Raw genomic sequence first — 26,835 nt, forward strand, 5'->3', positions numbered from 1 at the left:
AAGCCTCATAAACATCCAAGATTCCGCTGACTGGGGACTGACTGGGGACTGACTTGGGACTGACTGGGGACTGACTGGGGACTGACTGGGCACAAAAGACTTCAGAACTTCGAATGTTAAACAAACACAGTTTTCTTGCCACTCACTATGAATTAACTAATCATAACTCCTGACAAGACCAAAGTAGGAGCACAGCAATCAAAACAGACATGTTCAAACATGCCCTGGCAGCAGGTCAGATTCTGCAGGCTCATGGTCTGAGCTTTTTGGTCTATTTTTACCCTGTCCATGGTTTCTTCATATAGCTCCAGGATCACATTTCCCGCTTCCAGCTCTCTAGGAGCCTTGCTCTAACCTCCTTTATATCCATCACCTGCCTTGCATAGCGGCCAGCTGGCCGACCTGACTAAGCGGTTATGAAGGTTTAATTGCCTAGCATTAAAATTTCAGAGACCCCTGTTCCATCCTCCTGCATGGTGACAGGGGAGGAAGAGGAAGTGACTGCAGACAGCATTGGGTTCTGGAACCGCAAAGCTAAAGCATTATGGTTTAATGCTAACTCTGCCACTACACAGACACTCAATTGTGAGTTTTTCATCGCTTTATAACAGGGATGGACAACTTTGGTCCTGGAGGTCTGAAGTGTGTGCAGGTTTTTATTCCAGCCCAACAGTAACAAGTCTGGTTCAAACACTTAACTTACCATGGTATTCTTTGTGGGCTACAAGAACTTTCTTCCCATCTCCTTTTCTACTTTCTGCTATTTCCCTCCCTGGCTATTGCACTCTCTGTACTCCTCTTCTCTAGCGCCATCTAACTGCCACCTGTGTCCTTACAGTACACCATAGAGATAGATAGAGGACTCTTTTTTTTACATTTATTTAACCAGGTAGGCCAGTTGAGAACCAGTTCTCATTTACAACTGCGACCTGGCCAAGATAAAACAAAGCAGTGCGACAAAAACAACAACACAGAGTTACACATAAACAAACGTACAGTCAATAACACAATAGAAAAGTCTATGTACAGTGTGTGCAAATGTAGAAGAGTAGGGAGGTAAGACAATAAATAGGCCATGGAGGCAAAATAATTACAATTTAGCATTAACACTGGAGTGATAGATGTGCAGATGATGATGTGCAAGTAGAGATACTGGGGTGCAAAAGAGCAAGAGGATAAGTAACAATATGGGGATGAGGTAGTTAGGTGTGCTATTTACAGATTGGCTGTGTACAGGTACAGTGATCGGTAAGCTGCTCTGTCAGCTGACGCTTAAAGTTAGAGAGGGAGATATAGACTCCAGCTTCAGTGATTTTTGCTATTTGTTCCAGTAATTGGCAGCAGAGAACTGGAAGGAAAGGCGGCCAAAGGAAGTGTTGGCTTTGGGGGTGACCAGTGAAACATACCTGCTGGAGCACGTGCTACGGGTGGGTGCTGCTATGGTGACCAGTGAGCTGAGATAAGATGGGGCTTTACCTAGCAAAGACTCATAGATGACCTGGAGCCAGTGGGTTTGGTGACGAATGTGTAGTGAGGGCCAGCCAACGAGAGCATACAGGTCACAGTGGTGGGTAGTATATGGGCCTTTGGTGACAAAACGGATGGCACTGTGATAGACTACATCCAGTTTGCTGAGTAGAGTATTGGAGGCTATTATGCAAATGACATCGCCGAAGTCAAGGATCAGTAGGATAGTCAGTTTTACGAGGGTATGCTTGGCAGCGTGAGTAAAGGAGGCTTTGTTTGCGAAATAGGAAGCCGATTCTAGATTTAATGTGAGTCTGGAAGGAGAGTTTACAGTCTAACCAGACACCTAGGTATTTGTAGTTGTCCAAGTCAGAACCGTCCAGAGTAGTGATGCTAGTCGGACGGGAGGGTCCGGGCAGCAATCGGTTGAAGAGCATACACTTAGTTTTACTTGCATTTAAAAGCCATTGGAGGCCAGGGAAGGAGTATTGTATGGCATTGAAGCTCGTTTGGAGGTTTGTTAACACAGTGTCCAAATAAAAGCCAGATGTATACAGAATGGTGTTGTCTGCGTAGAGGTGGATCAGAGAATCACCAGCAGCAAGAGCGACATCATTGATGTATACGGAGAAAAGAGTCGGCCCAAGAATTGAACCCTGTGGCACCCCCATAGAGACTGCCAGAGGTCCGGACAACAGGCCCTCTGATTTGACACACTGAACTCTATCTGAGAAGTAGTTGGTGAACCAGGCGAGGCAGTCATTTGAGAAGCCAAGGCTATTGTGTCTGCCGATAAGAATGCGGTGATTGTCAGAGTCGAAAGCCTTGGCCAGGTCAATGAAGACGGCTGCACAGTGCTGTCTTTTATCGATGGCGGTTATGATATCGTTTAGGACCTTGAGCGTGGCTGAGGTGCACCCATGACCAGCTCGGAAACCAGATTGCATAGTGGAAAAGGTACGGTGGGATTCGAAATGGTCGATAATCTGTTTGTTAACTTGGCTTTCAAAGATTTTAGAAAGGCAGGGCAGGATGGATATAGGTCTATAACAGTTTGGGTCTAGAGCGTCTCGCCCTTTGAAGAGGGGGATGACCGCGGCATCTTTCCAATCTTTGGGGATCTCAGACGATACGGATAATTTTAGAAAGAAAGTTTCCAGATTGTCTAGCCCAGCTGATTTGTAGGGATCCAGATTTTGCAGCTCTTTCAGAACATCAACTGTCTGGATTTGGGTGAAGGAGAAGCGGGGGGACTTGGGCAAGTTTCTGCAGGGGGTGCTGAGATGTTGGCCGGGGTAAGGGTAGCCAGGTGGAAAGCATTGCCAGCCGTAGAAAAATGCTTATTTAAATGATCAATTATCATAGATTTATCGGTGGTGACAATGTTTCCTATCCTCAGTACAGTGGGCAGCTGGGAGGAGGTGCTCTTATTCTCCATGGACTTTACAGTGTCCCAAAACGTTTTGGAATTAGTGCTACAGGATGCAAATTTCTGTTTGAAAAAGCTAGCCTTAGCTTTCCTTACTGACTGAGTATATTGGTTCCTGACTTCCCTGAAAAGTTGCATATCTCGGGGGCTATTCGATGCTAATGCAGAACGCCACAGGATGTTTTTGTGCTGGTCAATGGGAGTCAGGTCTGGGGTGAACCAGGGGCTATATCTGTTCTTAGTTCTAGATTTTTTGAATGGGGCATGCTTATTTAAGATGGTGAGGAAAGCACTTTTAAAGAGTGACCAGGAATCCTCTACTGACAGGATGAGGTCAATATCCTTCTCATCTTTATATCTGTGACATTATAGCATCTGTGACAGCATGGGCAGCGCCATTGAGACTACTTTGACTACTTCTAAATGGCGGAAGCATGGTGGAAGCCCTCAATGGCAATGTTCATGCCAAAACGGGTTATACCCATGATGAGTCTTCTATCGCTATGGCTCACATCCCTATGTTCCTCTCAGAGGAACATTCAATGTTCCGATTGGGAATACAGATCTGAGAGTCTGTTATTTATAGTGCAGAAATAGGCAAAAGGGATGAGAAAGTCTCTTCTAGATGAGACAACGTCTCAACTCCCTCCCAGCCCAGAGAATGAAATCACTTAGTAACTGTCATAGAGTATCTACAAAACATGGGACAAATTTGTTTAAATTGCCATGCAAGTGGTAAAAGTGCTTTTAGTTATGGGAGTTTAGAATCAGAAAACATGTGGCTCTTTCAATCCCACGAGATAGCTGTGTTTTTATTGAATGTACAGTACGTATGTAATACAATATCTTTTTATATCAAATATGCGGCCATGTGGACAGAGTTACCAACAGTACAGCAGGTGTCCTGTTATAATGGGACATGCGTAATAGTCTATGTTGTGTGTACTGTAGTATAGTCTATCTCTGTGTGACACTGTCAATCCTTTCCCGGTCTTAGAAAAAAAGAAAAAAACCTTTGTGTGTACAACAGCACAATCATGACATAACACAAACAAAGATATTGAGAATGCTAAGCCACAGATGGGTAAAGTAAAGGAAATTATATCAATAGCCAGTGTGAAAACACAGAGACAGGAGGGAGACATCATCTACAGAGAGAGATAGAGAGAGAGAGAGGGGGGGGGGGGGGTAGAGAGATAACAGAAATCATGTAGAATAAAGGGGTTGGGAAAATGTGCTGCCCTTGAGAGATGATCATGCTTGTGTTGCCTTGGTAACAAGCCCTGTTAGGTAACTAGGTTGCCATGGTGCCTATTTCTGCCAGTGATGGAGACCTGGCCTTCCTGTCCATGATCAAAGCTCACCAGCACAGAAAGGAACTCATAACACTGGACTGCACAGTGCTGCCCTCCAGGGCAAATGTATTCAGCCATTCACTGGACTCAATTGAAATTAGGGCCAAACACCTGGAACATGTACAATAACTGCACCTGCATGTCCATTGGTGATTTAATGTCGGGATACATTTGGCAACGATACAGAGTAGATAATGACACAAAGAAATAAGCAACCAAACAACCAAATAAATAATCAAGCAAACACACAGTGAGACAACCTTGGATCCTCAGGTGGATGTCCTCAGTGTAATAAAAAAAAGAGAAACATAACTTTTATACAATTCCAAATTAATTGTGTGAACACAGTACAGCACACTGAAAATAATGTATATTACGGAACCAGCCACTCAAATGAGATTAACTAGCTAATTTACAAACAGTGTAATTGCCACACAGATTGATTCTACTCCAGTGATTCACAGGCCTTGATATGCTGCAGTAGCTGTATATCAGAGCCCTGGTAGTTTGGCAAGACCCTAGTAATTCCCTGGCCCTGGCCCATTGTCAGAGTGCCATATAGAGTACACTGAACCAATAAATCATCTGGATAGGCTGATGGTAGTGACTGCTAAACAATATAAACTATCTTGCCAAGTTCAATGGGTTAATACAGGGCATATGCTTTGCTTGTCTCACAGCATCCACATTTATTTTTCAGGAACATTTACTACTACTGTGGGTTTCTTGTAACTTTAACAGTGACTCAACCGTTGTAGGTGTGTTTGTGTGACTATGTGTGGGAGAGTTTCTCTGTTTGTTTTCAGGTGCAGCACCTCTGAGGTCATATCGTATTCGTCTGGATACTGCTTAGGCTAAATGTGTATGTGTTTATCAGATTACTCTGACTGACTCTCCTCTCTCAAGGTGGTCTGACACAATCATCTGATTACATGTGTGCCAGTATGAACGTACTTTTTGCCTCCAATGTTCTGATGTGTCCTCCTGTGCAGATGGTTTCCATGGGAACAGGACCAGAGCAGCAAGCCGAATGCAGAGAGAGTATATGAATGTAATAAACATTCAAAACATGCGCTGTTCAGATAGAAGTGTGTATGTGAGAGATAAAAAAACAAGAAATGATTCACTAAAACAAAACATATAAGCACAAAGACAAACAAAGATAATTTATTTCATTACTTTTAAAATGCTATTTATGTGGTTCTTTTTGTAAGGATCACCCAGAAAAGCTCAGCTAGAACATATATCTTGAAAGGGAACATAAGAATATGCACCTGTGTTGGTCGACAGATGGGGCTGGACAAATCAAAACAAACTGGCATTCTTCCAACATAGACTGAGTTGTGTGATCAATGCACATCGTATGTTCACACAGGCAGTTCTTTTATCATCTTAAAACCTCTTCTAATGCAAGCACTAACTTCAAACAATAACCAACCTTAGCACTAAGTTCGTTGCATTCACTACTGAACATCTTTCTAACTAGCTTGTCATATATTTTGCAAGATGTTTGAGTGTAAGGTATACTGTACTGTGGTTTGCTGCAAAGAAAAACAACAACTGTGGAAAATATATGCGATTCCCATAGCAAACTTTTAGTAAACACTCTGATCCCTTAAGTATGACACCATTGAAGAGGGAGGAGTTTCCCTGTTGCATAATTGTGGCCTGGACTGTTCCATGCTTCACTCCACCTCTTGGATAGGTTTGTGTTTGTAGATCAGAAGTGTGCATTGGTATGGCAGTGTCGTTGTGTGTAATGCATGTCCACGTTGACTACTTCACTATAGGAGGAAGGCCTTTACTTGGCTGGTTCCTCTTTATCGTGTTAGCCGAGCTAAGTAGTCTGGTCTAAAAACGGACTTTAGAAATACAAACGCTTTACATTATGCAGATGTGCACCCCAACCCCTTACTGATTAAATAACAACATTTAAATAGCAAATATTCTCAATTCAAGTTCTACATAGTGAAATACACTGGTCTGTTGTTCAGTGCGAGAGAAATTATCTACCAAAATAGTTTAACCTGATGTCTAGTTCGGAGCGCTGGTTGAATGGTTTATTATACAGGCAGTGTACAGTATATATTGTCTGTGGCAGCAATCTTATGCTAAGAGCATTTGTGAGCCAAACTAAGAGGTTATTAGTATACGTAGACTATGCATATATTCCATCTTATTCTATCAACTTCCAGTAACTATGCGGTTAATGTATCTTTTGTGTGTTTTGAAATCCCGTGTAGGAAACAATGTGGTGAATAATCCCCCTGGGATTTGGTAAAAGGAAAATGTGACAACTTTTTTCTTTATAATATGGGCATTCAGACTGAGTTAATGGAAACAGTGGTAAACTGTTCCTCAGCCTCCCTCACTTACACATCTCAATGCCAATAATGGTATCTAGTACCACAGCTTGCTCATGCAACATATTGGTAATAACCTGGCTCTTTGACACATTAAGCCAAGTGACAATGGAGATATTAGTCAATAATCTATAGTTAACTAGAAAAGCAAAGCCCAAAACTTTTGAAAACATTATACGCTTGTGAAAGAATTGTGGAAATATTGTTTCATGTAAGTGTAACACATACAGTACTGTTGAAAGAGAGTTTAGAAACCAACCAACCAGTTGTCATTTACTAGGTAGTTTACAAGATGGGTAATCATTTTGTTTTTATCCCATCAAAACCAGTTTTGTAATGACTTGGTCTCATGGTCACATACGTGAAGTACATGCATTTTAAAACTTTGTTCTGAGTGCAGTATGTACTGTATATGAAATGTATATGAATGTTTTCCACCTTGTAGCATGAAGGTAACAGACTAATATTTGTAAGAAATACCTCAAATAAATGTTTCTTTCCATTAATGATAATGCAAGGTTCCCTTTGCAGGCATAGTAACATACAACAAATACATATTTAGGCAAGAAATGTGTCAATTGTTTGTATAAATGTGGATATCAAATTAATATAAAGCACAACTACAGTTGAATTTAGGGCAAGTGACATTTGTGACATAAAAAAACAACTGAAAAAATGTCTTTATTGCAGTTATGATCACTTTACTGAATTAATTTTTCTTACACTCAAACCTTAATGTGTAAAGAGTGAGGGCATTGAATATTTTTCAAAGGAAAGTTGAGGGTAAATATATGAAAAAGGCAACTCAGATGTGGTATGGCAAAAACAGCCAGAAAACAACTATTTGGCAAGCTTTAACTCAGGGGAAAAAAATGACTGTGTTACTGGGGTCAAAATGACACTCTTGATTAGACTTTCTCCAACATAGTTACATGAAGTCAGACACAAGGAAGGGAAGCAGATATACAGTACAAACATAAACTTCAACAAACACATACACGCACGTACGCACACACGCACACACAAACAAACACACACACACACACACAATGTTCATTCTTACTCAAGTGTGTACAGCATGAAATCAACCAGTCATAGGTACAGCAGCCAATGAGAAAGGTGTGAGAACCACAACTCTTCTGGGTGATATTTAAGGCTGGGCAGGGGCTGGCAGCATGCCCAGCTGTCCACGTCAGCACCCCCCTGGCACTGGTCATCTATGTACAACAAACAGACTAAGAGCATTATCAGTCGGGGGATGGGACGTTGTGGCCCACACACAGTGTGGTTGGGACACCATGGTTCATAACACAGACTGACTGGTCTGTGTTCTGTGATCGCCTGGCCCGGCCTGGGCGGGATGCTAGAGAGAAGAGAGACAGAAGTGTTATTACCCAGGGCCTGCTCCTGCTGGGCGAGGGCCTGCTGGGCGAGTGCCTGCTGGGCGAGGGCTTGGGTGAGAGTTAATGGTGGATGATGCTCAAAGTGCAGAGGGAGGAGCAGAGATGAGATAACTTTAGAGGAGTTGAATGTGTGCCGCCGGGCTGGCATCCCATGGTAAACCAGCTAGTTTGATCATGCTTCACCCATGCTTAGCCAATGCATCACACCTCTTAGAGTAGACTGTCTGCATAAAGAGGTTGTTTAAAAGGGAAGTCTTCTGAGTATGTTGAAACCATGCTTAATTTAAAGTCCCCTTTAGATGTTGTTGAGGGTTTAGTCATCACCATGCTGTGCATTCTACCATGCATCTTCCAGGCCACTCTGGGTTCAGACTTGATTTCACTCCTATTTAAGACCCCCCCATTCACTTCCTTTTGGTTTCCAAAAAGCTTGGTACACCAGAGAGAAAGGGAGAAATACATTCATATACATTCAATCCATTCAATGAAATACGGACCCCTCTGACAGGTTTCATACAAAATTTATTTCATGCTAGAGTTGTATTCTTCAACTCTTTTCTTCCGATTGATTTCATGTTGCATAACATTGTACATGCAGCTGATTTCCCCATGTTCTTAATTGCAAACAATGCTTTTATGTTTTCAAATATACATGTATTTTTGCTGCTTTCATAGTAGCTAAAGGTTGTTAGGGAAAGATGGTCAGACACAACCTGAGTCAACCAGATTCGTTATGATATTGTTTCTAGTTTTCTTAAAAAAAATAACACTGTTAAAAGTATATATTTAGTATGTGAAAGTAACAATGGTTCACTATGATAAGTTCTCCATAAATAATTGATTGTATACATCTCGACGTATGGCAGTAGACATAAACATAGATTACTAATTTAGCCTAAATGATTCTTCTCATTAAGATCCAGGATCACAAGCATGCCAACATAAACAAGGTCAAACGTTATTTTAGCTTTTCACAACATAGAGCGCTTGCTGAAATATGTATGTTCTCCATGTTCTTACAAGTCTCTAGTTAGGAAATAGTGGTCAATATGACCAGAGCTGCCAGGTAACATGTACTCTGTACCACAAAAAAGAATAGGAAGAAATGTGAAAAGAAAACACTGTCATTGAACACCTTAATAGTCTGGCTATACAAATTGTATGCAAAAGTGAGGAATCGTTACAAGAAAAATATATTCTTCATACGGATAGTCGTAATAGCTATAGTTTCTTTTTCTTTTTTACTAGTCCACCATGCAACTCATGCTAAATAAAAAGAGTCATGTTTAACTGATGGTATTGGGTGACATAAATGCCATTAGCAGTTATTCTTATTGTCCTCTACTTATTGATTTCATTCCACCCTTTCTGGCCATTCAGGCTGTCAGACCAATGTTCCTTTGTTATTTGTCTTTCTGTCCTCCTACAGTTCTTCACTGAGAAAAAGTCCATACAAAAACAACAACGAAGAAAAGCAAAAAGGACGTATTCGATCATGATGTTTGAGAGAAAACCTGTCCTTCAAAGTGAGACGGGTGAGCTCACTGTACGAAACCTCTGTATCTACTGTTTCTCTTCCTCACTGTGAATGTGGCCCTGTCAAGCCCTCCATCCGTGGAATCAAGAAACGTTGGAGAGGGGGATTTCTCCTAAAGCGTTGGTTTCTCCCACTCAGTCAGACTGTGGTGCGCCCCCCTCAGGTCACTCTGAGAACTTCTGCCTGCATATACTTAACTAAGACAGTCTCCTCTTTACGTGGATCTGTGGTAGAGAATACACGGGAGGGTTGGGTTGCTCAGCATCAGCCAGTCATTAGTCATTCCCAAGAGGATGGATTCATTTGAGAAAGGTAAGACAATGGGGGGGGGGTTCCAGAGGAAGAGGATCTCTTACAGATGTTTTAAAATGACAAATTAAAAAACTTGCTCTGTGGTAATCCAGGAGAAGGAGAGAAAACAAGGGACAGAGATATAGAGAAGTGAAAGAAAGAGACAAGCTGAGAGGACAGCAGAGGAACAGAGTTTCAGGGTGTGTGACTGGGCCAACTATCTGTTATATCGGAGCTGTGTCCATGCACACCACCTCCCTGAGGGGGAGCCACACCAACAGAGAAAGACAGGATTGTAGCAGGATAGGAAGATCGACAGAATAAAAGACAGAAGAGCAGAACGGGAGAAGAAGTCAACCAAAAATGGGAAAATTTGACTTCTCTTTGAAGTAGCTACTTTGTGGTTGTGCTTGTGGTGGGAAGAGACATTCTTTACCTTGTAAAAAAGTATTATGAAATAGAATATAGATAAGTAAAAATATATATCTTTACTACTGAATCTATTGATGGTTTGCCTTCAATAAAGACATGACTAGGTTCCAATAATTGAAGTGTTGGAGTTCTTCATCTTCAGTGAACATTTACAGCGGGGTCCTTTTCACCATTTGGATGGGCCATACAAGAGTATTTAGAGATTATTATCTCCCATTCATAGGTGTAGAGTTCTATATGAGTTCTTCCAAATCCTTTGGAATCTACCTGAGCTGACCTACTCTTTCCTATGGATGTCAAACTTCCATATTTCTGGTATCAAAGACTCTCTTCCCATTATCAGTTTTGAGAAGGGACAGTTTACAGAGACAGAGAACAAGCAACACAGATAGATAACCACAGAAAAAATAAGAGACAGAAGCTGAAGACGGAGAGCAAGGTCCAGATGACAAAAATGGGATAGACCGATACAACACGGTGGAACAGGAGCTAGCTGCAGATTGGGTTCCTGTGGGTGGGTAACAAGGAGAGGGGCAGAGGTTTAGAGGGGACCCTAGGAGACCGCCCTGTGCCACTGATCCATGTCTACAGAATGCTACAGGACACTATGTGGGCTGCTGGGCCCTGCAGACACTTACACCACTCCGTTACCAGCCCCCCCCCCCCCATGCCTGCAATGGTGCTAAGGCTATAAAGCATTTGGTAACCTTTGTTTGGGGAGAGACAGAGTTTCTGGAGTGTAGTGTATTGGTATGGGACCTCTATCTTTCGAAGAATTTCCTTTCACTCTTTTTTTAAAAATGTATAATGATATTGAACCAGGCCAAATTGTACGCACGTGTGGGGGGGGGGCTGAGGTATGGCTCAGAAAGAGAAGGCACATCAATGTATTTTCGAGCAGGGTTGAGAGCCCAGCAGCCATTCTGGCTCCAGGCACTAACACTTACAGTATCTGACGCTTATTCAGCTAGTTCAACATCAAGATACATTTGTGGTTAACAATATGAAATGGAGAAGAGAGACTGACAGTATCCTGTCTGCTTTGTAATACTGTCAATAAGAGTGCTGGCACAGAGCCATATTCAGCTAGACTTCTGTCACACCCTGACCATAGTTTACTTTGTATATTTCTATGTTTTGGTTGGTCAGGGTGTGATCTGAGTGGGCATTCTATGTTACATGTCTAGTTTGTCCAGTTCTATGTTCGGCCTGATATGGTTCTCAATCAGAGGCAGGTGTTCGTCATTGTCTCTGATTGGGAACCATATTTAGGTAGCCTGGTTTTCACTGTGTGTTCGTGGGTGATTGTTCCTGTCTATGTGTTTTCACCAGATAGGGCTGTTTAGGTTTTCGTTACGTTCTTTATTTTGTAGTGTTTGTATTGATTTGTGTTTTACGTTTGTTCATTAAAACATGGATCGCAATCTACACGCTGCATTTTGGTCCGACTCTCCCTCTCAGCAAGAAAACCGTTACAACTTCAACATATACTATCTACTGCAGTCCAATTATATAGTGATCTTATTACATAATCTTATGATATGCTGTTATATAATAACAATAGCCTGTCATCTATTTGTGAAGCAATGGTATAAAAATTGTTCTTAGCAGAAGTTAGATCTTGTTGAATTATTATTCGTTGTTAGATCACAGGTAGGACGCTGTTGAACAATTCCGTCTTGCTTCTCACCATGCTTGTCATATACTGTAATACCATGTGGCCTCTCTTATTCCTCATCATACTTCACCCCTTACCACCAGCTACATTTCCTCTCCAATGCCAACCATCAGCTGGACAGGACATGCAGTGTTGAGTTGAAAGACAAGCACAACACATGCCAACATGGAGCAACAGAGAAACAGGTTCACTTTACATTGGCAACATGTACATAGACAATCACACAGACACAGTCACAGACATACCGTACACACACTCAGAAGCACATTCATAAACACATGACATAGAATATACAACAGTGAGGGCATGTGTACTCTTAGCTACTGTTAGTGATCGTCCTACTTGATTCATGTAATGGATCAGTCTCATGACGTGGACACAGTGGATTACTGTTGTGTTTGTGTTATGGCTCTTGAGAGTCACTGAACTTGTCCATCCTAAACAGATCATGCTCACAAAGAGCAGTTCACTATGGGAGACAGTGGGAATGTGTGACCTTTCGACCAAAAAACGCTCCACTGTGCTCTAGAGGAGACAGGATAAAAAGTATGTGTAAATTGTATACTGTGTGGAGGCTGTAGCAGGTTCTGTCTTAGCCAGTGTCTGGGAACTTGGCTGGGGATGATGGCAGGTGAGATTTAGCAATGCTATTAGCCCATGACAACAATATACAGTATTATATGCTTGTGATTCATCTCCCTACGCTCACAAACAGCTAATTTAAGAAGCTGCGGATGACACTGGCATTATAGTTTGATACTGCAACAATTGTGGAATCAGCTTCTTCTTCTTTTTCAGATTAGATTCATCATAGAAGCCTTTTGCTTGCACTTGTTCTGCCTTTGCCTGGTGTAACTGTAGACTAGAGGACATGAAGAAGGCCTGATGTTATTGTAGAGCATAAGGATAGTAAGGATCTCTCGGTGTGGTGAACAAGGCATTTCTTTCATTGTGCTATTCTTTAGTGCTAGAGGCTGGGGCGTCAGGTTGTGAGTGTGGCATGGCCGTCCTCTTGACCACATACCCACCCAGCTAGCTGCAGCAGAGGGTAGCCCTGGGGCCCCTGGGGGCTGAGCGGTGGGCATGGGGGCGCCGGCTCCGCCAGTGACCTCCCCTGGGAAGGGCCAGCTACCGGCCAATTAGACACAAATCAAGGATGAAGGGATGATGAAGGGGGGAGTGATGGAGGGAGGAACAAACAGATCAGACAATGAGTGGAGGATAAACAAGGAAAAACAAACATACGACAAAGAAAAACAGAAAAAGGGAAAGTTAAGGTTGGCCCAGGGGGCAGTGTGATAGTCTCAGTGATAGTGAACAAACCAAATGGAAAGAATAGAACACCCAGAAATGTAGAGGAGGGTTGGCATGGTAACGTAAAGAATCATTTAAAGAAAATCCCGAAACAGAAAAACAAGACCACTGATTAGTGATTTGTTTATATATTTGTTCAGTAACTTATTTTTTGCGGAAGTAAATCCATAAAAGTAAGAGTAATTCAGATGATTCAGTTTTAATGAAAGAGAAGAGTTGGACAGAGAAAAAGGCATCCAAATGCCAAATAAGAATGTTGGGGGTGATGTTGTGTCGCTCAGCAGTAGTACCTGGGTAGGGGACCTATTGTGTTGGAAGCTGTATAGACAAAGATAGTAAGGACAAGACCTACTGTGATATAGGAGATAGCAACAACAAAAATAATGTGTGTGCTCTCTAAAGTGTCTTTTTGTGTCATGTTTCAGACTTACAGTACAACTTTTTGTGTGTGCAGTTTCTCCTCACTGAGTACACATGAAAGTGTGTTGTGCTTGAGTTTAAGTGTGTTCCCTGAGATGTGTTCCCTGAAGTGTGTGCCCTGGGGAAGGTGTGCCCTGAGATTTAAGCCCTGGGATGTGTGCCCCGATGTAGGGCCTGTGTCTAGGTGTGTCATATTACGTACCCTTCCTGACTCTGGCCGCCGTGTGGCCTGGCCGCCCGCCCATGGCCAGCAGGAAGCAGGGCTGCTGCTCGGACCGGTCAATAGGGCTTAAGATCAGGCCGTCGTCAGGTGACATGATCTGGTCTATGTGGGGACAGTCTTCATTGGCCAGCGCTGCTTTTTCTGCCTCCTTGGCTGACTCCTTGGCTGACTCCTTGGCTGACTCCTTGGCTGCTCTCTTGGCTGGATCCTTGGATGTTTCCCCGTTCACTTTTGGATCTTGAAAAACAGTTTGTGGTGCTGAAACAGAGGGAGAAGAACTTGGTGGTGATTCCTCAATGGTGTAGAAGAGGATGTGTCAGCACTGGCATTTGTGTGCAAGCTTGGCTGTTTTTTAAATCAACCAGGTAACAGTTTTGAAGCACAATCATCAAACTTTTAAAAATGTAAAATCAACATGGACCTTTCCCAACTGCCCAAATCCCAACCACAGGAACTTCAACTAACAAAAACTTCAGACTTGCTGCTCAATTTGGCACGGAATATATGCTTTCTTTGGTTTCCCAAATCCCTCACTCTCAAAACTAACAAGCTCCTGTCCTGGAAATGTACCACCGCCGTTACAGACATAGCAGTGACTATTTACAGGTCAATAAAATAACCATAGTGCCACACGATTCTTCATCTTCAGTATGGTAAGTAAAGGTGACCAACTCACAACAATCTGAGAGAACAGGAACCACTACCACTTGATCATCCAGGCCTCACATGTCATACCTCGTGGGCCTTATAAGCATTACATCTCCAGACTGAACCACACATCCCAGACCATCACTGTCACCGCTGTAGTAAAACATTATTTGTGGGTAACAGATATTAGCAATGGTGTCTCTGCTGCATTGATGCTTCACCCCATTACACATTACAGTAATTAATCTGCTCTTGTCAGCGCAGCAGGCAGCAGGCAGCACACAGACCCTAGCCAGCCACACACAACCATTGTATGTGTGACGCAGACCCCCTGGGATGGAGGGAGAGGAAGGAGGGGAGAGAGAGTGGGAGATGAGTCACTTTCTTCAGAATAGTTCAATGAATAAAGACACCATTCCCTACCTCCCTCTCTCCTCCTACACTTTAATTGCAGCCTCTGTGTTCATCCCCTTCTCCCTATCCCTGCTGACTTTTGTCTTTTTTTCATCCCCCTCTTACTTCCCCCCCATCCCCTCATTCATCTTTTGGATATCTGTATCCAAGTCATGGGCTCTATTGATTGGCTGTTGGCCAGGTCATCGTGCATGTCTGATGTGATGAAGTGGCAGAGGATTTGTCCAGATGGTGCCTCTTTACGGGAAAGAGAGGGAGAGTAAAGATGACACAGCAGTAATGACCATATCACTGAGGTCTGTCCATCACTGGCATTGTGGAGGACAACACTTCCAATAGAAGCATGATGCATTCTGGTCATTTTGGTCAGCCATCACTACAGCCACCTTACCCTCTACTTTCTACTGCACAAACAACATTTCTCGCAGAACCATACTCATCGCTTCTCGTTGAAATGTGTTGCCACATTGCACAACCACAGAGCGAGATACTGTATGTCAGTTAGCGGACCTGGTCCAGAAGTGTCTGTGTTGCACATGTGGTTAAAAACAGCTCACTGAATAAATGATGACAGCAATTTCAGAGGGTGTTTTTTCTTTTATTTTTACTGCACTGGCTTGCTGTTTGGAATTGCACTCTCATAGTCATCCCAATGGCATTTCACCGGGTCCTCACTGGTCCCTCAATGTGTGTCTGTGTGTTTTGACATTATTTAGTAAAAATAGATGTGTCCATCTGTTCAAACTTCGAACAATTAGCACACACCATTCAAGTATGCAACTAAGTAATGGATGTCATAAATAAGCAAGTAGCTTATTTGATAGCTATGTGTGTGTGTGTGTGTGTGTGTGTGTGTGCGTACGTGCGTGTGTGTGTCGAGCCAGAACGCTCGATCACATCAGCTGCTCAAGGGACCATCTTCATGAGGAGTACAGAACAGTACTTTAAAAGTTATGTAATCTTTCCCAGCTCTCTTATTCCTAGAAAGTGAGTTCTATTGTGTAGACTGCTGTAAAAAGTTAATTGATGCATTGTATATTTGGCAATCCTAGCCTATCCCTCATCCTAATCAAACAGCCCATGCCTCTTGTCCAAAGACTGGAGGACTCAGACTGTCACGCCCTGACCTTAGAGATCCTTTATATTCTCTATTTGGTAGGTCAGGGTGTGACTATGGTGGGAAATCTATGTTTAGATTAGCTCAATGAATCAAGCACGAGAGGCAGCCCCTAATTTTTTTTGGGGGGGTGGCACACAGGGAGATTGGCAGAGTTTTTACCGTGGGGAGCGAGTAACTGCGCACCATGCCTTCAGTGCGCATCCACAGCCCGGTGTGCTCTGTGCAAGCTCCCCGCAGTTGCCGTGCTAGAGTGGGCATTCAGCCAGGACGGATTGTGCCGGCTCAGCGCTCCTCACCTCGGTGCGTCTCTTTGGCCCAAGATGTCCTTTGTCAATCCAGTGCGGCCTGTGCCAGCTTCCCGCACTTGCCGTGCTACAGGGGGGATTCTGCCAGGGCGTGTTGTGCCAGCTCTACGCTCCAGACCTCCAGTGCGCCTCCACGGCCCAGCATATCCTGCGCCGGCTCTATGCACTATGCCTCCAGTGTGCCTTCATAGCCCAGTGCATCCCATGCCAGCTCTCCACACTCACCGAGCTAAAATTGGTATCCAGCCAGGACGCGTTGTGGCAGCTCCCCGCACCAGGCTTCCAGTAAGTCTCCTCAGTCCGGTGAGACCTGTTCCAGCTCCCTGTACGAAGCCTCCAGTGATGATCCATGGCCCGGAGCCTGTAGTGATGATCCATGGCCCGGAGCCTGTAGTGGTAATCCATGGCACGAAGCCTCCAGTGATGATCCATGGCCCGGAGGCTCCAGTGATGATCCATGGCACGAAGTCTCCAGTGATAATCCATGGCCCGGAGCCTGTATTGATGATTCATGGCAAGGAGCCTGCAGCGACTGTCCCCAGTCCGGAGCCTCCAGCGACGGTCCCCAGTCCGGAGCCTCCCGCGACGGTCCACAGTCCGGAGCCTTCAGAGACGATCCCCAGTCCGGAGCCTTCAGAGACGGTCCACAGTCCGGAGCCTTCAGAGACGGTCCACAGTCCGGAGCCTTCAGAGACGGTCCACAGTCCGGAGCCTTCAGAGACGGTCCACAGTCCGGAGCCTTCAGAGACTGTCCACAGTCCGGAGCCTTCAGAGACGGTCCACAGTCCGGAGCCTTCAGAGACGGTCCACAGTCCGGAGCCTTCAGAGACGGTCCACAGTCCTGAGCCTTCAGAGACGGTCCACAGTCCGGAGTCTCCAGCCACGGTCCGCAGTCCAGACTCTCCAGCGACGGTCCGCAGTCCAGAGTCTCCAGCAACGGTCCGCAGTCCAGAGTCTCCAGCGACGGTCTGCAATCCAGAGCCTCCAGCGGCGGTCTGCAGTCCAGAGCCTCCAGCGACGGTCTGCAGTTCAGAGTCTTCAGCGACGAGCTGCAGTCCAGAGCCTCCAGCGGTGGTTCCCAGTTCAGAGCCTCCGGCAATGATCCATGGTCCGGTTCCACAGAAGCGGAGGGATCAGCGTAGGGAGCAGGGGCTACGTCCCGAACTGGAGCCACCACCGAGGGTAGATGTCCACCCGGACCCTCCCCTATAGGTTCAGGTTTGCGGCCGGGAGTCCGCACTTTTGGGGGGGTACTGTCACGCCCTGACCTTAGAGATCCTTTATATTCTCTATTTGGTAGGTCAGGGTGTGACTAGCGTGGGAAATCTATGTTTATATTTCTTTGTTGGCCGAGTAGGGTTCCCAATCAGAGGCAGCTGTCTATCGTTGTCTCTGATTGGGGATCATACTTAGGATTTGTGTGTAGTTGCTTTCTTTGCTGCATAGAGCTTTTTCGTTTTGCATTTTGTTGTTTTTGTTCGGTGTTCATTTAATAAAGGAATATGTACACCTCCACGCTGCACCTTGGTCTCCTTCCAACGACGAGGGTAACACAGACAGAGTTCTCACTCCATTGGAGGCCGTATATAGAGAATGCAAACTTATGTGCCAGAATCACAACATTCTACACGCATTATTCATTTCCCCCTGAGCTGAATCCAAACCATCTTGAGGGCCCATGCTCAGCATGTTCCTGAATGTGTGTATTCATGTGTGATTACATATATTTAAGGAGTTGATTACATAAATATATCCCTTATATTAACTTTGGAACAATGTTCATGTAATGTAAAGTGTTGCTCTAATGTCTGTCTGTTCAATTACCATTCAGTGACATCATGTACAGTAGATGGATGAGCTGGTCAAACTGTTTTCTGATTGGGTGCTAAATGAGTTTCAGATTGGCTGCTTATTCCATCATTCTGCTTTGCAGCCCAGTGTGAATAATAGGAGAAGCAAGTGAATAGCTGCAGTTCCTGGCGGAACCTCAATCCTATTGTGCAATGTGCGTTGCTTGGACACTGTTGTCATGGCAACGGGCATTGGCATGGAAAAAAGACTGGGGAGAATTAAATAAATAAGACATTAAGTAAGAGAGAGGATGGTGGGAAGGTGAAAAAAATCTTTGTTTTTACCACCTCCAGATAATGCACATTATGGCAGTGCCTGGTGAAACTCTAACTCTCATTGGTCAAGATCATAGAAGTAATGAGACTTAGGCACATCCTGTATCATATGACTAGGCAAAGTCAGAAAGTCAGGAAGTGTGACCCTTGTTAATGTTTTTCCTCTCTCCTCCAGCAGACAGGTCATTATGTCACCTCTGGATGTTCTCTTTGCAGGGAGTCAGGTCAGATGACAGGCCCTGATGGCTCAGCGTGTAGACGCCATCTGACAGGCTACAAAGTAAAGGTGCAGATAGAGGTCAAGGTAATCTAAATTGGTTTGTTACAAACAAATAACTATCACTGAATAGTATCGTTGGAATCTAATCAGTAGAGACACCTTGTAAGTGGGACATCTTGGATCACAACTCTCCAGGGAAAACATTCATTATAAAGTTATAAAGGATTCTATTATAAACAGGAGTACAGCCAGCGATCGAGGGGTGCAGTGTTTTTTTTTTGTCTGTGTGAGAGTGCTCAGAGGGCTGTTAGTCATGGACGTAGAGTGGAATGATGCCTGGCCGTAACATGTGGCAGTAAATAAGGAGCCATTACAAGATGTACTCATGGCCACTTCAGGCCCTCATGGCAGAGCATAAATATACACTACTCACACTATTCCATAGAAGAGGGAACCCGATGGAATCAGTTGGGCCCTATCCCTATCATGAGTAGGCGATGTACAGTATATCAGCCTGTGAGTAACTGAGAATCCCCCAAAGCTGCTCGTGCTCGCTACAACTGGCCTGGTCACCAAGCAGAAAAACATTTAAGAGCAACATAGTCATCATCCATCCAAGGGACCTTCTGCAAATAGATAGGTTCTCTGAGGGAAACGCCCACTCTCTGCTGTCTTTGTCCAACTTCCCCTATGAGTTACACAGGTTAGACACACAGGTCTCCAGGAGACCAGGCTGTCTCTTTTATTGCAGTAATTTCTAGAGTGCGATATCACTGGTGCAATGTTAGTTCAACAAGTTAACTGTGAAATAAAAGCATTCGCTGTTAAAAATATATATATCTACACCACTGGTCAAAGGTTTTAGAGCACCTACTCATTCAAGGGTTTTACTTTATTTTTACTATTTTCTACATCGTAGAATAATAGTGAAGACATCGAAACAATGAAACAACATATATGGAATCATGTAGTAACCAGAAAAGTGTTAAACAAATCAATATATATCAATCAATATATTTTATATTTGAGATTCTTTAAATAGCCACACATTGCCTTGATGACAGCTTTGCACACTCTTTACATTCTCTCAACCAGCTTCACCTGGAATGCTTTCAAACAGTCTTGAAGGAGTTCCCAAGTATGCTGAGCACTTGTTGGCTGCTTATCCTTCACTCTGCGGTCCGACACATCCCAAACCATCTCAATTTGATTGAGGTCAGGGGAGTGTGGAGGCCAGGTCATCTGATGCAGCACTCCATCACTCTCCTTCTTGGTAAAATAGCCCTTACAAAGCCTGGAGATGTGTTGGGTCATTGTCCTGTTGAAAAACAAATGATAGTCCCACTAAGCCCAAACCAGATGGGATGGCGTGTCGTTGCAGAATGCTGTGGTAGCCATGCTGGTTAAGTGTGCCTTGAATTCTAAATCAATCACAGACAGTGTAACCAGCAAAGCACCCCCACACCATAACACCTCCTCCTCCATGCTTTACAGTGGGAAATACACGTGCAGAGATCATCCGTTCACCCACACTGCATTTCAAAAAGACACGGAGGTTGGAACCAAAAATATCAAATTTGGACTCCAGACCAAAAGACAAATTTCCACCAGTCTAATGTCCATTGCTTGTGTTTCTTGGCCCAAACAAGTCTCTTCTTCTTATTGGTGTCCTTTAGTAGTGGTTTCATTGCAGCAATTTGACCATGATGGCCTGATTCACACAGTCTCCTCTGAACAGTTGATGTTGAGATGTGTCTATTACTTGAACTCTGTGAAGCATTTCTTTGGGCTGGTAACTCTAATGAACATCCTCTGTAGCAGAGGTAACTTTGGGTCTTCCATTCTGGTGGCGGTCGTCATGAGAGACAGTGTTGAATGTTTTTGCGACTGCACTTGAAGAAACTTCCAAAGTTCTTGAAATGTTCCGTATTGACTGACCTTCATGTCTTAAAATATTGATGAACTGTCGTTTCTCTTTGCTTATTTGAGCTGTTCTTGCCATAATATGGGCGGTCTTTTACCAAATAGCGCTATCTTCTGTATACCACCCTACCTTGTCACAACACAACTGATAGGCTTCAATGCATTAAGAAGGAAAGACATTCCACAAATGAACTTTTAAGAAGGCACACCTGTTAATTGAAATGCATTCCAGGTGACTACCTCATGAAGCTGGTTGAGAGAATGCCAAGCGCGTGCAAAGCTGTCATCAAGGCAAAGGGTGGCTATTTGAAGAATCTCAAATAAAAAATACATTTTGATTTGTTTAAACTTTTTTGGTTACTAAAGGATTCCATATGTGTTATTTAATAGAAAAGATAAAGACAAACACTTTAATAAGTAGGTGTGCTAAAGATTATGACTTGTAGTGAATATATACAGTTGAAGTCAGAAGTTTACATACACTTAAGTTGTAGTCATTAAAACTCGTTTTTCAACCTCTCCACAATTTCCTTGTTAACAAACTATAGTTTTGGCAAGTTGTTTAGGACATCTACTTTGTGCATGATAAGTCATTTTTCCAACAATTGTTTACAGACAGATTATTTCACTCATAATTCACTGTATTACAATTCCAGTGGGTCAGAAGTTTACATACACTAAGTTGACTGTACCTTTAAACAGCATGGAAAATTCCAGAAAATGATGTCATGGCTTTAGAAGCTTCTGATAGGCTAATTTACATAATTTGAGTCAATTGGAGGTGTACCTGTGGATGTATTTCAAGGCCTACCTTCAAACTCAGTGCCTATTTGCTTGACATCATGGGAAAATAAAAAAAAATCAGCCAAGACCTCAGAAAAAAATTATAGACCTCCACAAGTCTGGTTCATCCTTGGGAGCAATTTCCAAATGCATGAAGGTACCATGTTCATCTGTACAAACAATAGTACGCAGTCATACCGCTCAGGAAGGAGACGCATTCTGTGTCCTAGAGACGAACATACTTTGGTGCGAAAAGTGCAAATCAATCCCAGAACAACAGCAAAGGACCTTGTGAAGATGCTGGAGGAAACAGGTACAAAAGTATCTATATCCAGAGAGTCCTATATTGATATGACCTGAAAGGCCACTCAGCAAAGAAGAAGCCACTGCTCCAAAACCGCCATAAAAAAGCCAGACTACGGTTTGCAACTGCACATGGGGACAAAGATCATACTTTTTGGAGAAATGTCCTCTGTTCTGATAAAACAAAAATAGAACTGTTTGTCCATAATGACCATCATTATGTTCAGAGGAAAAAGGGGGAGGCTTGCAAGCCGAAGAACACCATCCCAACCCTGAAGCACGGGGGTGGTAGCAACATGTTGTGGGGGTGCTTTGCTGCAGGAGGGACTGGTGCACTTCACAAACTAGATGGTATCATGAGAGAAGAAAATGATGTGGATATATTGAAGCAACATCTCAAGACATCAGTCAGGAAGTTAAAGTTTGGTCGCAAATGTGGTCTTCCAATTGGACAATGACCCCAAGCATATTTCCAAAGTTGTGGCAAAATGGCTTAAGGACAACAAAGTCAAGATTTTGCAGTGGCCATCACAAAGCTCTGACCTCAATCCTATTGAACATTTGTGGACAGAACTGAAAAAGCGTGTGTGAGCAAGGAGTCATACAAACCTGACTCAGTTACACCAGCTCTGTCAGGAGGAATAGGCCAAAATTCACCCAACTTATTATGGGAAGCTTGTGGAAGGCTACCCGTAAAGTTTGACCCAAGTTACTCAATTTAAAGGCAATTCTACCAAATACTAATTGAGTGTATGTAAACTTCTGACCCACTGGGAATATGATGAAAGAAGCTGAAATAAATCATTCTCTCTACTAATTTCATGACATTTCACATTCTTAAAATAAAGTGGTGATCCTAACTGACCTAAAACGGAATTTTTACTTGGATGAAATGTCAGGAATTGTGAAAAACTGAGTTTAAATGTATTTGGCTAAGGTGTATGTAATCTTCCGACTTCAACTGTGTATACAGTGGGGAGAACAAGTATTTGATACAATGCCGATTTTGCAGGTTTTCCTACTTACAAAGCATGTAGGGGTCTGTAATTTTTATCATAGGTACACTTCAACTTTGAGAGACGGAATCTAAAACAACAATCCAGAAAATCACATTGTATCATTTTGAAGTAATTACTTTGCATTTTAATGCATGACATAAGTATTTGATACATCAGAAAAGCAAAACTTAATATGTGGTACAGAAACCTTTGTTTGCAATTACAGAGATCATACGTTTCCTGTAGTTCTTGACCAGGTTTGCACACACTGCAGCAGGGATTTTGGCCTACTCCTCCATACAGACCTTCCCCAGATCCTTCAGGTTTCGGGGCTGTTGCTGGGCAATACGGACTTTCAGCTCCCTCCAAAGATTTTCTATTGGGTTCAGGTCTGGAGACTGGCTAAGCCACTCCAGGACCTTGAGATGCTTCTTATGGAGCCACTCCTTAGTTGCCCTGGCTGTGTGTTTCGGGTCGTTGTCATGCTGGAAGACCCAGCCACGGCCCATCTTCAATGCTCTTACTGAGGGAAGGAGGTTGTTGGCCAAAATCTCACGATACATGGCCCCATCCATCCTTCCATCAATACGGTGCAGTCGTCCTGTTCCCTTTGCAGAAAAGCATCCCCAACGAATTATGTTTCCACCTCCATGCTTCACGGTTGGGATGGTGTTCTTGGGGTTGTACTCATCCTTCTTCTTCCTCCACACGGCGAGTGGAGTTTAGACCAAAAAGCTCTATTTTTGTCTCATCAGACCACATGACCTTCTCCCATTCCTCCTCTGGATCATCCAGATAGTCATTGGCAAACTTCAGACGGGCCTGGACATGCGCTGGCTTGAGCAGGGGGACCTTGCGTGTGCTGCAGGATTTTAATCCATGACGGCATAGTGTGTTACTAATGGTTTTCTTTGAGACTGTGGTCCCAGCTCTCTTCAGGTCATTGACCAGGTCCTGCCGTGTAGTTCTGGGCTGATCCCTCACCTTCCTCATGATCATTGATGCCCCACAAGGTCAGATCTTGATTGGAGCCCCAGACCAAGGGTGATTGACCGTCATCTTGAACTTCTTCCATTTTCTAATAATTGCGCTAACAGTTGTTGCCTTCTCACCAAGCTGCTTGCCTGTTGTCCTGTAGCACATCCCAGCCTTGTGCATGTCTACAATTTTATCTCTGATGTCCTTACACAGCTCTCTGGTCTTGGCCATTGTGGAGAGGTTGGAGTCTGTTTGATTGAGTGTGTGGACAGGTGTCTTTTATACAGGTAACGAGTTCAAACAGGTGCAGTTAATACAGGTAATGAGTGTAGAACAGGAGAGCTTCTTAAAGAAAATTGAACAGGTCTGTGAGAGCCGGAATTCTTACTGGTTGGTAGGTTATCAAATACTTATGTCATGCAATAAAATGCAAATGAATTACTTGAAAATCATACAATGTGATTTTCTGTATTTTTGTTTTAGAGTCCGTCTCTCACAGTTGAAGTGTACCTATGATAAAAAATTACAGACCTCTACATGCTTTGTAAGTAGGAAAACCTGCAAAATCGGCAGTGTATCAAATACTTGCTCTCCCCACTGTATATATATATATATATATATATATATATATATATATATATATATATATATATATATAGTATATGTTTCTGAAAAGCTTCCTATTCTGCTACCTGGCCTATGCATCATACAAATACATTTGGCAATCAGCCAGATGAACAATATGTCTGCAGGCTTTAAACTTGTTTCACAGCACTGCAGTATTTTTCCTGAGACAGCACACAAGCAGATAAGTTAACTAGGAAATATCATAAATGCATGGGTGTGAAAGTCTTATGTGTGATTCATAAATTGTGATGTATTTTCCATCTGAGTGGAGGAAATAGGCTATTTAACATCTGTGGTCGGGATGGCTGGCTACTGTATGTGCCACTGTGTTACCTTTAGTGTTTTTATCACTGCATTAAACTGGTCAGGGTAGAGATGAAAAGGTAGTTGAGGGGGAGATTGGTCTGGTGTGGTATGAGGTTTGGTTTGGTGTGGTATGAGGTTTGGTCTGGTGTGGTATGAGGTTTGGTCTGATCTGGCATGAGGTTTGGTCTGGTGTGGTATGAGGTTTGGTCTGGTGTGGTGTGAGGTTTGGTCTGGTGTGGTATGAGGTTTGGTCTGATCTGGCATGAGGTTTGGTTTGGTGTGGTCTGAGGTTTGGTCTGGTGTGGTATGAGGTTTGGTCTGATCTGGCATGAGGTTTGGTCTGGTGTGGTATGAGGTTTGGTCTGGTGTGGTGTGAGGTTTGGTCTGGTGTGGTATGAGGTTTGGTCTGGTGTGGTGTGAGGTTTGGTCTGGTGTGGTATGAGGTTTGGTCTGATCTGGCATGAGATTTGGTCTGGTGTGGTGTGAGGTTTGGTCTGGTGTGGTATGAGGTTTGGTCTGATCTGGCATGATGTTTGGTCTGGTGTGGTATGAGGTTTGGTCTAGTGTGGTATGAGTTGATAATGTCTGGCGAGTGGGCAGTGGAGTTGATAACGTATTTGTATGTGTGGAGTGGTCACTGGTCAACATACTGCCATGTAGGGGCTCTCCACATTCAATGGCTCCTGGTGTGGAGAATGGCTGTTTTTCTGACTGGTGAGTTAGCAGGAGGAGGAGGAGGAGAGAGGAGGAGGTGGAGAGAGGAGGAGGAGGTGGAGAGAGGAGGAGGAGGAGAGAGGAGGAGGAGGTGGAGAGAGGAGGAGGAGGAGAAAGGAGGAGGAGGTAGAGAGGAGGAGGAGGTGGAGAGAGGAGGATGAGTAGGGGAAGGAGGAGGTGGTGGAGAGAGGAGGATGAGTAGGAGAAGGAGGAGGTGGAGAGAGGAGGATGAGTAGGAGAAGGAGGAGGTGGAGAGAGGAGGATGAGTAGGAGAAGGAGGAGGTGGAGGTGGAGAGAGGAGGATGAGTAGGAGAAGGAGGAGGTGGAGAGAGGAGGATGTGTTGGAGAAGGAGGAGGAGGTGGAGAGAGGAGGATGAGTAGGAGAAGGAGGAGGAGGTGTGAAGGCAGGGGAGTTCAGTCAGTTCTTTGAGCATTTCTTTTCTTTTCATTGAGATTCAGATGGACATTCGGCAGAAAGTTTTCCTACCTGCTCTGTTTATTTCTAAGATCTCTTCTGGTGGCTCTTGTGGGGCCAGGGGCCATGTGTCGTCCTGCGTGCTGTGGTGAGGTGAGGTTACCTCCGACTTACAGTAATTGGGGGAGCCCAGAAGTGGGGCGCGGGGGATATGCTTGTTCTTTTTCTTTGGTAACTTCTGCTTGGCCATCGCCAGGGAGTAATACATCCCAAAGTTATTGACAATAACAGGCACTGGCATGGCGATAGTCAGCACACCAGCCAGAGCACACAGCGCTCCCACCAGCATGCCAGACCATGTCTGAGGGTACATGTCTCCATAGCCCAGGGTTGTCATTGTCACCACCGCCCACCAGAATCCAATAGGAATGTTCTTGAAGTGCGTGTGCTCGCTGGCTCGGGGGTCATTGGGCTTGGCACCAATCCTTTCAGCATAGTAGATCATAGTGGCGAAGATGAGCACACCCAGGGCAAGGAAGATGATGAGGAGCAGGAACTCATTAGTGCTGGCTCGGAGTGTATGACCCAGGACACGCAGTCCCACAAAGTGCCTAGTCAGCTTAAAGATCCGGAGGATCCGGACAAAGCGTACCACGCGTAGGAAACCCAGTACATCCTTAGCCGCCTTGGAAGAGAGCCCACTCAGCCCCACCTCCAGGTAGAAGGGCATGATGGCAATAAAGTCGATGATGTTGAGGGTGTTACGGAAAAACTCCAGCTTGCTCGGACAGAAAGTCACTCGCATTATAAACTCAAATGTAAACCACAGCACACAGACCCCCTCAATATAGGTGAGGAAGACCACGGTCTCAGTCTCCTGGTAGACCCGCGTGCTGTTGTCCAGCGGGTCAATTTCTGTCCGGTTGATGATGGGGTTGAAGGCCTCGTGTGTCTCCAGGCAGAAGGTGGTGATGGAAACCAGGATGAAGAACAGGGAGGCGAAGGCTATCCACTGCAGGGGAGAGATGAGCGGGAGGGAGAGA

At 44.1% G+C, this 26,835-nt stretch overlaps 1 protein-coding gene across 2 annotated transcripts in view; it reads right to left on the minus strand.

Annotated features, from left to right (window-relative positions):
• Window positions 1-5,392: 5,392 nt before the first annotated feature.
• LOC110526508 (potassium voltage-gated channel subfamily C member 1) overlaps window positions 5,393-26,835 on the minus strand; it is a 37,910-nt gene continuing 16,467 nt past the window's right edge. Inside the window, exons 2-4 of one of the 2 annotated variants that reach the window (XM_036980887.1) lie at window positions 25,865-26,804; window positions 13,892-14,170; window positions 5,393-7,977 (exon numbers count right to left, since the gene is read on the minus strand). In XM_036980887.1, coding sequence (XP_036836782.1) covers window positions 7,862-7,977; window positions 13,892-14,170; window positions 25,865-26,804 — 1,335 coding nt within the window. In that variant the 3' untranslated portion in view covers window positions 5,393-7,861. Of the gene's footprint in view, window positions 7,978-8,522; window positions 9,779-13,891; window positions 14,171-25,864; window positions 26,805-26,835 lie in introns of those variants that run through there. The other variant, XM_036980888.1, reaches the window with a different exon arrangement.

This window comes from Oncorhynchus mykiss, chromosome 6 (assembly GCF_013265735.2).
Source record: "Oncorhynchus mykiss isolate Arlee chromosome 6, USDA_OmykA_1.1, whole genome shotgun sequence".
Classification (NCBI taxonomy): domain Eukaryota; kingdom Metazoa; phylum Chordata; class Actinopteri; order Salmoniformes; family Salmonidae; genus Oncorhynchus; species Oncorhynchus mykiss.